Source organism: Lactuca virosa, chromosome 3, assembly GCF_052849685.1.
Source record: "Lactuca virosa cultivar CGN04683 chromosome 3, Lactuca_virosa_CGN04683_v6, whole genome shotgun sequence".
NCBI lineage: Eukaryota > Viridiplantae > Streptophyta > Magnoliopsida > Asterales > Asteraceae > Lactuca > Lactuca virosa.
This window is the reverse complement of record NC_136428.1, coordinates 65,385,838-65,399,657: the sequence shown is the minus strand read 5'-3', so window position 1 is coordinate 65,399,657 and position 13,820 is coordinate 65,385,838. Positions and strand designations below refer to the sequence as shown.

The following is a 13,820-nucleotide window of genomic DNA, read 5'->3' as shown; positions in this document are numbered from 1 at the left end:
GAACTTGATACATGAGACCAATATTGTAAGCATCATTTGGGTTATTGTTATAAAGAAAGCAAAAAAGGAGAAAAAAATAGTGATGTCATTACCTGGGAGGTGAATTAACTTAAGATGTGTCTCTAAATCAGGAATTGAGCAAACACAAGCAGACAATGATAATACCCCCTTTTTGAACCCATAAAATGAATCCAAAAGAAGCTTTATTTTCAGATTCAACATCAACAACACATAGCACCATAAGGCACCACTTTATGATCACATCAGATATTGTCCTCAGAACACGACTTTCATTGACTTTCTTCTTTGTCAATGGAGTTTCATCTCCCACTTTATCAAGAGCCAATACAACAATTTTCTGTTTTAATTCCATTTGAAAAGTTAGTTTACTGAAAATAAAGAGAATGGATGGATGTTTGAAGAAATGTGTCGATTCAAAAAACACGAACCTTTGTGGGTCCCAAAGCATTACCGTTTTTCAGGTGGTTTTGCTTTTTCTTCTTTTTAGTTTTCATCACTTGTAATAAAATATAAATTAGTATAATATTATAACTTCAAACCAATCTGTTAAATTAATTATTAATATATTTTCATAAAATGATGTATACGTCCATCCACAAGTCGGGTATCTCTTACCTAGATATCAAAGGTTTTGTTTTGTCAATAACAGGATTCAAATAGATGTAAGTTCCAGCAGTGGAGCCGATTTGAAGTCTTCCTGCATTTAGAAGTCAATTTAACGTAGATGTTAGACAGTTAGAAGATATGTTGGAAAATTGATCTAAGAAAGTGAAGAAAAATTGGAAATAATATGTTACCTGGGATCGATCTTTAAGTTCTACTTTTATAGCAGTGAACTCTTTCAGCTTTTGAGTGTCTGACACACTGTTAATTTTTGCAATGTAATCTTAAAAGCAACGTATTTAATACAAATGTTAAGAGAATAGAAGCTGTAAACTTTTTAGGGCGGGGGTACCTGTTAGGATGTAATTATTGTAGTCATTTTGTAATTATAAAAAAGTTGGATGATGATTTACTGTATAAATGTGAAGCTACATGGCAGAATTTTCTTTTCTCATTTGTTGAATCTGATTTATAGTTAGGGGCAATACATACCAAAAGTTTTGTGCCACATAAGATCACCATCGTTTCAGTTTTGCTAACGTTTTACTGATTTTTTTCTCCGCCTCTCAGTTTGATGTTTCAGGCTCAGCTTAGCGTACTCCTTCCTGTAGTTGCATATGGAGTAATTAGTAAGAAAGAAAAGCCAGTAAAAAACATCGGAAAAGTAAATAAAAGGAATGAATGATTCATGTTACCTCAGCCATGTTTGAGGTTATAATATCATGAATGTGGTCTGTGGTATCCTTATGATGTTAGCATCAGGGTATATCTCCTTCTGGTCCATCGCCTCTACACCCAATGGTTAGATATCATGGATTGCCATGATCCTATCATTCATGACCACACGTACCGATCAAACCAAATACCCCGTTTCCTTCAATGTTCACAAAACCATAATAAATAATATAATCATAAAACATATTTTAAACAATTCTCATCCACTAATAAATTTAAATTATTTATAAAATCCTAGATATTAATAGGCTTTCAGTTGAATTCCGTATGCTAACTACGGATCAATATATAATTGCATCTGTTCTATGACTATCTACATAATATCTAAAAGCTATATACAAAACAAAATGTAACATCCGGATTTCCAGGTATTATGTTTGATCATTTATTCTTTTGAGTAAAAGGGAGGGACTCGACGAGTTGAGGCGTAGACTCGTCGAGTAGGATCGCGTGTGCTGACTGGATTAATGAACGGACTCGACGAGTCGGAAAGGGTGGACTCGACGAGTCCGCGCTGTAATTTGAAACCCTAATTCAAGATCAAGACTTCTACTTCATCACTAATCTAATATATTCATACCAATGTTTTTGAATCATGTACGAAGAATCCTGAACATCTTCTAAACACATATATGACTTCAAATCAATTATTCAATGACCAAACACATGAACACCATAAATGGAGGGAAAACAGCAGGAACTCCAGACATACCTCATTCACAATTGACATCTGAACACGTTTAGACCCAAATTGACATGGACATTGTCGTCCACGGTCACATAAAATTTTGCATCCCATTTGGGCCCATCTCCAGCTCAACGAACGACACTTCTGGCCATCTAGTCATCGCCTTCGAGGCTATACAAAAGAACCATAAAGGCCTAAAATTGAGAGCAGTGGTGGGAGAGAGTAAAGATGAGGTGTTGAATGAAAAAGCCAAACACAAAAAAGGGAAGCATTACCTGGGTGATTAAATATTTCTTGAACCCAGGATCAAAGCGCGACTGAAATTGTAATTGATACCCAATCCAAATATGAACAATAAAAACCCAATCCATATATGAAATCTGTTAGGGTTGAATGGTTACCTTTCCAACCAACCCAACGATTCGTAACATTTTTTCGAACACCTTTGGTGCACAAACCATTTCTCCCTTTTTTACAGTACCTTGATGAGTAATGATTCCTGTTACATAAATTGTATGACAAAATTAAAGGATAATAATTGGGTAGGCACCTTCCCTGGTTAAAGACTTACCATAGGTGGGTTTAATCGACCGATGAGAAAATATCACCTTTTCTGATCGCTTCTAAAAAAAATACCAACAGATCGCAAACCCTAGAAACAAAGATGTAGTAGCTCCCCGAGTTTCCTAGGTACAACAATCACACATAGACTGAGGTTAAAAAAATGGAAGCTGTTTGTTCATAAAATCAGAACCGATAACGGGATTGAAGCGAACTGAAAATAGGAAAAGGAGATTGAGGATATTTAGTTGAAAGAATTCGGTAGGAGGAACTATATGGAAGGAACTGGAAGAAGGAGGATGTGGTGGATAACCAGTGGATGGATTTTGGTATAGATATTGTTCCTAGGGAGCAAGACAACGGTGAGACGTGGAGAAGGAGAAGCCGATGAGGTGTCGATGGGCCGGCAATGGAAATCCCAGGGACGTTGGTGGAAGTGAAGGCAAAGCAGGGCTGAGACGGTGTCGACCGTCTAAGGCATTGGATGATTAGGAGTAATTGAAAGTGGACGATTAGGAGGAATTGTCAACAGATGACCGGAGTTTAAGAAGAGAGAAGGTGGATCATATGTAGGAAGTAAGAGGTGGAGACCGTCAGGTGGGGATATTTTAGAGAGATGGGTGGAAGGATTGGGAAGTAAGAAAAGAAGCGGTGGAAACTGCGATGTGGAACAGTGGCGTTGTGTAGACGGTGAGAAAGTGTAAGGGCAACTCAGTTTAGAAAAGGAAAATGGAAGCGGTGGAAGGAAGTGGAAGGTAGAAGAGGAAGATAGACTGGGTGATAATACGTGGAATACTGGTATTCTATCTTAGAGGCGGTGTATCATGGGGAGGACATGTAGTGAAGAGACGACTGGTTGAGAAAGCGGTGAGGCAAAAGCACGTGGACACACAATATAAAAAATGGCAAAATATACCCCTAAAAGAAACAGGACGGAATTGTAAAAGTAGATATAGATGGAGGACCATTTCTGCCAAAAAATATACATAGTTCACTGTTCCTAGACATTTTTAATATATATATATATATATATATATATATATATATATATATATATATATATATATATATATATATATATATATATATATACACACTATTAATTACTCCAAAAAATAATAAAAAATACACTTTACCCTTTGACACAAGTGAATATTTAACTCCGAAACATTTTATATATAATCATTATCATTATTATCATTATTGTATTAAGAAAAAACATCATAAATGGTCTATGTGGTTTCCCAAAATCTGAAGTTTAGTCCTCGTGGTTTAAAAACGTCATAGATGGTCCTTGTGCTTTCAAAACTTTTGACGATTGATCCTTATTGCTAACTCCGTTAAGTTTCTCCGTTAACTAAAGGGCATTTTCGTCTTTTCACGATCATAGGGACCATTTATGATGTTTTTTCTCTTTTTTAAAAATAAATAAAAAAAGAAAATAATAAACAAACGGTCTCTCTCTCTCTCTCTCTCTCTATATATATATATATATATATATATATATATATATATATATATATATATATATATATATATATATATATATATATATATATATATATATATATATATATATCAGATCTACAACTCAATCCCAATTAATGTCATCAGATGTTTAGAACCACAAGCATTGTTAACCCCTTTCCTCTCTTACATCGTCTGCTTGTTTGTTGTCCCTCATTCCATCTGGTCAATCGCAACTAACTCTTTTCCTATCTTAGACAAATCATAGCTTTCAAGGATCTTTGTCGTTCCTTTAATCGAGTTGCATATGTGTAAATTAAAGTCATAATGTTCATTCGGTGCCTGAGTTGGAGAAGACGTCTTCGTTTGGGTCTGCTTCTTCATCTCTTCCGTTGGCTATCTTACCGCCATAGCTTTGACTCCATGGAAAAGAGCTAGAAAAAATGAGCAACCCTGTTTGCTAAAGCCTTTCACCAGATGCATCGATGTGTGCCTCTACTCTCAATTGAAGAAGACGATGGCAATAACCGGTACTCATACCAGAAGATGTTAATGTTCCAAAGGATTTAACCTCTGAGGTTTTCATGAAATCGGTAAGAGAACCGAAGACACCATCAATTTATCTTTGATTTGTAGGTGATTGCAACAGGGCAATGTTTTGGTTCTGTCATTTCACCGAACACTTTATGTGCATAGCTCGTCTGATAATTTATTATGAATGAATGCACGACGATTCAGCCATAACTTAGTATATGAAATCCAACAGATAACAGGGGAAGTGTAGGGATGAAGGTTTGAAATTGAAGAGATTAACAAACAAGCTTTTGTTAATTAGAGAAATGAATTAATATTTGAGTAAATTACACGAATGGTCCCTACAGTTTGGGGTAATTTGCATGTTTGATCCCTAACTTATTTTTTTAACTCGGAAGGTCCCTATTGTTTGTTTTTGTTATGCGCTTGGTCCCTACTGTTTGTTTTTATTAGACGTTTGGTCCCTGTCTTACCTAAAAAAACTATTATTTAAATAGGGAAAAATAGCAAGTTATATAAGATAAAGTGAGGGGGTGGGGTTGGAGGTGTGTTTATTCAACTAAATTAAAAAATCAAATTCAAAAATAGTCTTTTTAGGTAAGATAGAGACCATGAACGTAACAAAATCAAACAGTAGGGACCTTCCGAGTTAAAAAAATAAGTTAGGGACCAAACACGCAAATTAACCTAAACCATAGGGACCATTTGTGTAATTTACTCTTAATTTTTCTATTTTGTTGATAATTGGGTTGGAGAGAGATCGAGTGGTTTTTAGAGAGAATGATCGAGTTAGGCATCTTGGAGGTACGGTGGTTTGTTGGTTGTCTCACAAAAAAATGCAGAGATATGGGTGGTGACGGTGGAATTAGGCGGAGGAGATCGAGTGGTTTTTAGAGAGAGAGAGAGAGAGAGAGAGAGAGAGAGAGAGAGAGAGAGAGAGAGAGAGAGAAGAGAGATGGGACCCCCTTTTTGCATATTATTTAACTTTTTTTTAAATAAAAGAAATCATCATAAATGGTCCTTGTGATTGTGAAAAGACGAAAATGCATTTTAGTTAACGGAGAAACTTAACAGAGTTAGCAATAAAGACCAAACGTCAAAAGTTTTGAAAGCACAGAGACCATCTATGACGTTTTTAAACCACGGGGACTAAACTTCAGATTTTGGAAAACCAAAGGGACCATTTACGATGTTTTTTCTTGTATTAATAATATTATTATTAGTGTTAGCATTTTGTGTTTTTATTGAGTAAAATTATTCCATATTAGTTTGAATTATTATTATTATTACTATTATTATTAGTATTATTATTATTAACACCATTGTTATTACTACACATGCACAAGCACAAACAATAATAATAATAATAATAATAATAATAATAATAATAACAATAACAATAATGAAGAAGAAGATGATAGTCATAAAAATAAGGACAAAACTTCAAAAATGGTCCCTGTGATTTTCGAAAATATCAAGTTTAATCCCTAAGTTCAAAAAACCTCACAGATGGTCCCTGTGGTTTCAAAACTTTTAACATTTGGTCATTCCGGCTCACTCCGTTAGCATTTCACCGTTAAGTAAGGGGCATTTTTGCCATTTCACTACCGAGGGACCATTTATGAGGTTTTCTATTACTTTTTCAATCACTTTGACTTTCTGATGATCGAAGATCTCTTCACGCTATTAAATTTTTGCTAGTGGAATTGGTTCTCACTACACACAGACAGTTGCTCGGTCGGTGGAGAAATGGGTGCTATGAAAGATTGAATCTTCTTATAGAAAACAAATAGATCCTGATGGGGTTTGGAAAGAGATGCGATCTTTAAGAGATTCCAAGCTTTGTAGAGAAGCCATCGACGCCGTCGGATGGAGAGGAAAACTTTGTATGGTAAACGTGAAAGGTGATTGTGCAAAACAAGGGTTTGTTTACGATGTGGATTCCGATGAGTGGGTGGCGATGACGGAAGGGATGTTAGGTGGTTGGAAAGGGCCGGCGACATCGATGGATGAAGAGACGCTATACGTGGTGGATGAATCAAGAGGTATATTGAAAAGATACAATAACGATAGGGATGACTGGTCGGAGGTTATGGAAGATAAGAGGCTAAAAGGGGCGGAGTACGTTGCCGCCGGGGGTGGTAAAGTGTGTGTTGCGTGTGAAAAGGACGTAGGGATTTTAGTGGTGGATGTGATGGCCACGCCGCCGCGGTTGTGGGTTGTGGAAACCCCTGCAGGACATGAAATCTTGGTTCTTCATATTATGCCGAGGATGTGTTTGCCGGAGTTTCAATTGCCGGAAACTGTATAGAATCCACCGACCGAGCAACCGTCTGTGAGAAGATCACTTTGACTACCCAGGGACCCTTATTTGTGTTGGAGAGAGAGAGAGAGAGAGAGAGAGAGAGAGAGAGAGAGAGAGAGAGAGAGAGAGAGAGAGAGAGAGAGAGAGAGAGAGAGAGAGAGAGAGAGAGAGAGAGAGAGAGACCCTTTGCATATTAAATTTTATTTATTTATTTATTATTATTTTTTAAAAAAGTAATAGAAATCCTCATAAATGGTCACCGGGTAGTAAAATGAAAAAAATGCCCCTTACTTAACGGTGAAATGCTAACGGAGTGAGCCGGAAGGACCAAATGTTAAAAGTTTTGAAACCACAGGACCATCTGTGAGGTTTTTTGAACTTAGGGATTAAACTTGATATTTTCAAAAACCACAGGGACCATTTTTGAAGTTTTGTCTAAAAATAAGGGATAACATCATTATAGTTCTCAACTAACTTTTTACTTTTTGTTTAAAAGGTTGTTTATGTTATTTTGGTAGTCTAAATGCAGAAGAGAATAGCCGGTTGCAAGATTTACATGACATGTCATGTTGCATTTTAGTCGTAAGAGTTACCCACATCGCGTTGACATGTTGTCCATGTGTCTTTTTCTTTTTATTACATATTTTCAAATATCCTAAAATTATTATTATTAGATTTTATTAATATAAAGATTATGAAGGTTGGCAGAACAGTCAACTAGTTTTTAGTCATTTGAAAAACATTAAAAAAAAACCACCTAACACCATCTTCAACTACCACTATTAGCCACCAACACCATCCATCTCCCAACTATCAACATTCAACAACCACCTTCAACTACCACCATTACCCACCAACATCATCCATCTCCCAACTATCAACAATGACCATGAACAAGGTTTCAAAAACACCATCAAAATAAAACCGCAAACAAAAAATGGATTTCAAGAACATTAACATATAACAAAAATTGATATCAAACACAAAAAGCCTAAAATAAAAACAATATGATTTCAAGAACAAAGTTCTACAAAAATGTATTTAAAGAATCCTGGACCAAAAATTTAATTCAACAACATTAACCCAGAACAATATGATTTCAAGAACAAAAATCGATAGCAAGAACAATCGACATGGACATTTTGGTTGAGCATTTGAAATCTAAGTCGTTGCAGATATGGAACACATTGTATCCCTCGAAATTCTTGTAGATCTGGAACACATGAACCGTTAGTGATTGTAGATCTGGAACACATCGAAGAACATTTAAATATGAATAACATTTGAAGATTAAGAACAAAAATATCTAAAGAACATTAAACTCAGTTTCAAGAACATTTGAAATCGATTTCTAGTTTGGTCCTAAACTCTTTGACTCAATTTCAGGGACATTTAAACATTAAGAACACTAACCCATAAAAAACGTATGATATTCTATTCAAATTGATTTAAGTACGGTCAATAGCATAACCCTTATTGTTTTGGTTCCAAAAGCTTCAAATTTCCCTTGAAGATCTAGCGTCCTAAACCGACAAATAACATTTTATTAAAGAGAAATTAAATATCTTCTTACTTTTCTTCGTATATATATTCTTACCAATTTGTAGAACCCTAACCTAACCTTTTAAGATTAAATGCTTTTATCTAATAAAATATATAATACAGTCTTACTTATACTTTTACAGAAAAAAAATACAATAAAAAAATCATGTGTACATATCATTGATTTACTCGTGAAATATGTCATTTTCTTTTTTAATACGTAAATAACAGTTTATACCCTTAAATTACCAAAAATAACATGAAAGACATTTTAAACCAAAAATTGATTGGATTATAGTGACAATATTACCAAAAAAAATTTACATTTAATAACTATACATGACAAAAGTCATGTTCAATACTCATTATTTTAATTTCATTCAGGTTATGCATGACTCATATTTCATTTTTCGTACCCTTTTCAATTTATTTATACAGTATTTTTTTTTAGGGAAGTGATACTTCCACGGACAATTTTAGATAATCCACTGATTTTTTAATGAAATTGACAATTATACCCCTTATTTATATTTAAACGGTAAATGTTACTCAAATGCAAACTCCTTCCTTAGTTCTTTCGCTCTCAATCTCCCATCCAAATTAACCCCGTATCCAACTTCTTCTGTCTTTTCTAGTGCCGACCACCACCTGCAAGCCTGATTTGCTAATCCCAATCCTAAAATTACTCTTCGATGATTTCTAATTCCTCAAGCTGGCTCTAGCTTAATTTCCTAAGACTTTGCAAAGGAATGTTCAAAGTAGCTACACTCCTTGCAATCATCCATCACCACTCGCAAGCTCATCCTTGGGTAGTTGGGCTTCCCGGTGCCTGTAAGTGATGTTTCCAGTGAAAGGAGAGGAACAAAAGTTCTGATTCAGGCAATGGTTTAGGTTGGGGAGTAGTGTGAATTTATATAAAAGAGGAAACCATAATAAATTTATCAATCGTCTTAGAATAATCTAATGAAATTGGTTGGGATTAGTAAGACCCGTGAGGGAAAGAGTTGAATTATAGGTTGGTTGTTTTGTGTATAGATGATCGATCTGAAACAGAGTTTTAGAAGTGGAGCGTATTATGCGAAGAGAACATCACGAACATAGCATATTATGGTGAAAGTAATGGTGGCGGGAGACGGGACTTTGTTTGTGGTTCAAGGAGACGACCAGCAAGTTGAGCAGATGAGGAAGAAGTTGCAGGCATAATTCGTAGATCACTTACTGTTTGCCGACTGTTGCAGCGTCGTAGAAGAACTGCAGTGGTGTTTGCGTGGTTCTTGGTTTGGTATAATGGCTTACTAAAATTCTGCATTTAAAAAATATACTTAAGGGCATAATTGTCAAATTCCTCTAAAATCAGTGGATATATAAAAAATATCAGTCCCCTTTTTTTTAATTCAAAATTAAGGAATAATGAGATGACCGCGCCACCCCCTCCGACCCCTCTCTCAATCCCTCCGTTAACTACTCGCCATTTGAGAGGGTGAAAATAAACCAGAATGCGTTCTTTTGAAAAAATATCTGTACCTTCCTTCATTCGTTCAGCCTTTAAGAACAAACCCACTAGAGTTTGCTACAGATATGTGGAGAAGAGTTCTTCCCTTTGTATGGCATAAACAAGGGATATGTTTGTGATTATAGCATAATTAGGAGATGTTCCTTTGATTATCATATGTCTACACATTGAAAAAGCTTCAAAAAACAATCCATTGTCCACAAGCAACGCCAACATTATCCACCTCAGTTGAGTACGTTATGGAAAAAGAAACAGAGGCAACGGATAATGAACTGCAGTTCATCAACGATGAGTCGGAGAAGGTGCTGCATGCTGAAGGAAAAGAAGATGACTCATCTGGGAGAAACAGTTACGTTAGTATTGGAAGAAGCAGTTGTGGAAGCACAATCACAATTAGTGGCAAGCCTTTAGAAGCTGAAGAAAATGAAAATGGACCAGTTGCTTGCCTACTCCAGTGTTATCTCTTTGGATCAACAATTGTAGTGCCGGAAACAACTACAGGAAAGAAAGAACATAGAACATCACTAGGGGAGTTGTTTCAGAAAACTAAAATGGCAGAGGAAAATAGTGGACTTAAATGCAACAGGGTAGAAAAGCAGAAGGAGAAAGACACTGATAAATCTGCTGTCCACTTGATGAAAAAGATTCTAAGAGGAAGAAGAGTGTCTGGAGGAACGATTGATAATGCTTCAGTTGATAAGAAAGTGCACAAGGTAGATGTATTTAAGCTTTACGCAACTCATCACCCTGCATGTCTGAATAGTGAATACTGTTCAATTATTAATTAATTTCTCTAATCTTTAATGTAATACTTGCAGATCCTACATCTGTTCCATAGGAAAGTTCATTCTGAAACTACAACAAAATCTCAAAATCATTCCAAGTATTTGAGGAACGGCACCTGTGTCAACGAGGAGGGACATAAGAGAAGAAACCAAATGCTGTCTGCGGAAGATATTAGTATATTTCCTGAGAAAAAGATTTCTAAAAAGAGTGCAAGCAACACAAGTAGCAACATGCCTCAGGGTCCATGTGGTGCTAGTGATTCTAATGGAAGGAGAGGATGTTGGATCAAATCAGATGCAGACTGTAAGTATTCGAACATGCACTATCTGCTATTATTCAATTCCACACTATAATATATATCTCACTCATTGTTGACATTTCCTATCAGATCTGATTCTAGAACTGTAGATGACAAACCAAACAGTATGCGATGCAGCACCGATTGAATCCTGCCCTGGAAGAATTTTATTATGTATGAATTATTCTATTGATAAGCATGGGCAAAAGATGTCTGAGTTTGTATAATAGCGAGTTAGCTTGTGATAATAAGACAATATGTATTCAAGCATAATCTATTATGCGGCACATATTAAAACCGAACTTGTGATATTTTGATGTACTTTAGGGATTCTTGATTCATATAAAGTTAATTTTTTTTCAACAAACACACACAATCTTAAGATGCAAGAAAAGAGCAACACATATGGATTTACGTGGTTCACACGATTACAATCGTGTTATATGCACGCCTGAACCAAAGAAGTTTCTCGATGTTAGGATAATCGCACTACACACACTCACTACACACACTTTTCTTAGCCAACGTGATGTTGTTCAAGTTCCCTATAGCAATCATTAATAAACTCTCACTAGGACGCTATCGGCAATGGCGAATCTAGTACAGAAAATCACTTAGTCCTTAACTAGGTTCAATCGGGCCGGTTCCAGAAAATATTATGTTAACCTGTACGCCATGTATAAAAATTAATGATGAGAGGACCGAGCCGAAACCGGTTCTTAATTAAAAAGTTATGACTAAAACAAATTTAAACTTGGAGTAAAGTTGGTCCTAAGCAGGCCTCCACATGTTTCATGGTATGGAAGCGTGAATGAGACAACATGTATTTATAACCTCCACCACTTTATTTTTTGAGTTGATATGACACTCATTCACCATTCACGATCCCTAAACCATTTGTTTTCTAAAGCATGTAGCTGTCGTAAATCCAAAGACGTGTACACCCCCTACTACAAGGAATCAAGGTAACAGGGGCATCATTTGTTGCCGCTAATACTATGAAATGTCGTCTTTAAAGGTTTGTGGCGACATTGAAAAAATTGGGGAGGGGATTTTCCGGATCTTATTTCGGTGAATATTAGCGGTGACGCGGCTAAAGCATTTGTGTCGACAGACATTTGCACCCCTATTAGTTTTAACAAAAATGTGTCTTGGCTGTTGGATAGATCAATACAATGGATGAATATGATTGACTCTTGACGAAGCACACAAATTGTAGAATTGAGCATCCGCGGCAACAACAAAATTAATTGGCTTCATGTCGCCACTAAAGGGACTGTCAGCAAGTGATCTCTCTCTCTCTCTCTCTCTCTCTCTCTCTCTCTCTCTCTCTCTCTCTCTCTCTCTCTCTCTCTCTCTCTCTCTCTCTCATATCATATAACATTTCAATTAATTTGAAATCTTGAAAATTTAAAAATTTTGCTTGTGTCAAAACTAAGTTTGCTAGTATTCTATTGGATAATTTAATGTGAATTTAAAGGTTTAGTTAAGCTAATATGTTATAGTATATTTGTGTCTTTCCAGTTCTAGTGAAAAGACAAAAACACGAACTTGTATAGTTTGAGGGATATAATATGTTGTGCATGACTTTAAATGTATCTAGGAAATATTATGTAGTCGTTGCACTTTAGGCTAATACATTTAACCAATAATGGTTGAAATTATGTTCTCTTACTTAAGCATATGTTTTTCTTGTATGTTTTAGTTTGAGAGAAAAAAGTGAGATATGGAAGAAAAATGAAAACAATTGTGAAAAAAAAAAAGTTGTCAAAAGTTGTTAAGTGAATAAAAATTTGCAAAGTATGAAGAAGTTGAAGAAAATGAAGAAATAAGGCAAATTGCCAAAATCCAAGGGTTATTTATTGTAATTTTTCTTTCTAGGTTATTTTTATCATATGTATGCTTGGGAACTTAACAAAAATTACCTTGAGGTTAACAAAGTTTTCTCAGGATGTATACGGAGGGATGCATAAATGAGTGTTGTTCAAAATAAGTGGGGAACGTTTATGAGAATTGTGAGTATTTAGGACATGGGAAGTAATTAGGGTCTAGACACAAATATATGCATTTAGGCGAGACATAATTTGTGAATTCAAATTGGGTTATTCTATGTGATGTTGGCAGGCGAAGTTTTGATATAGCATAATAACAATCTAGTTTGCTTGAGGACATGCAAAAGACAAGTGTGGGGTATCCTGATATGTCCTTATATAACTATATATTTTAGACCACTATCTTAATATATTTGATTAAAATGTTATATTTTTAGATATATGATACTTATTATACTTGAAAATGTTGAATTACAGTTAAAATGGGATATGGGATGCAAAAGGAGGAGAACGGAGCTGAAAAAGACACAAAAGGATGTTGTTGGCAACTTGACCCTCGTTAGTGTTTTGAACATATCTCATGACTCGTATGTCCAATTGAAAAGATTCAAGACGTTCCGGAAACCAGACAAAATTCCGGGCAACTTATGTTTTTGTGCCAAATGCGAATTCCCAGTTCTCATGACGTGAGACCTCTTACCTCACGACATGAGAATAAAAAAACCTCCAATAAGTCGCCATGTCGGTCTACGAGTTCGTATGCGACAAGGAATCCCATTATCATGTCGTGGAGCCGAAAAATATATAAAAACACCGGATTTCCAACCCTAATCGGTGTGCAGCCTTTGGGGACTATATGCGAGACTTTTACTTCGTTTTGAAGTCCAGAAACCCTCCAAGGGTCGAAATTGAAGCTAGAGAGTTGATTGGAGCAA

General features: G+C 35.6%; 1 protein-coding gene and 1 pseudogene across 1 annotated transcript; both read left to right on the top strand.

The window, feature by feature from the left end:
- The first annotated feature begins 2,115 nt into the window (after positions 1-2,115).
- On the top strand, positions 2,116-6,920 carry LOC145163603 (F-box/kelch-repeat protein SKIP25 pseudogene; annotated as a pseudogene).
- Positions 6,921-9,575: 2,655 nt separating this feature from the next.
- Positions 9,576-11,163, top strand: LOC145163602 (protein LAZY 1-like). The gene is made up of 4 exons (XM_079082421.1): positions 9,576-9,653; positions 10,146-10,682; positions 10,788-11,058; positions 11,144-11,163. The coding sequence occupies exons 1-4, from the start codon at positions 9,576-9,578 to the stop codon at positions 11,161-11,163; spliced, it is 906 nt and encodes a 301-aa protein (XP_078938547.1).
- Positions 11,164-13,820: the final 2,657 nt, after the last annotated feature.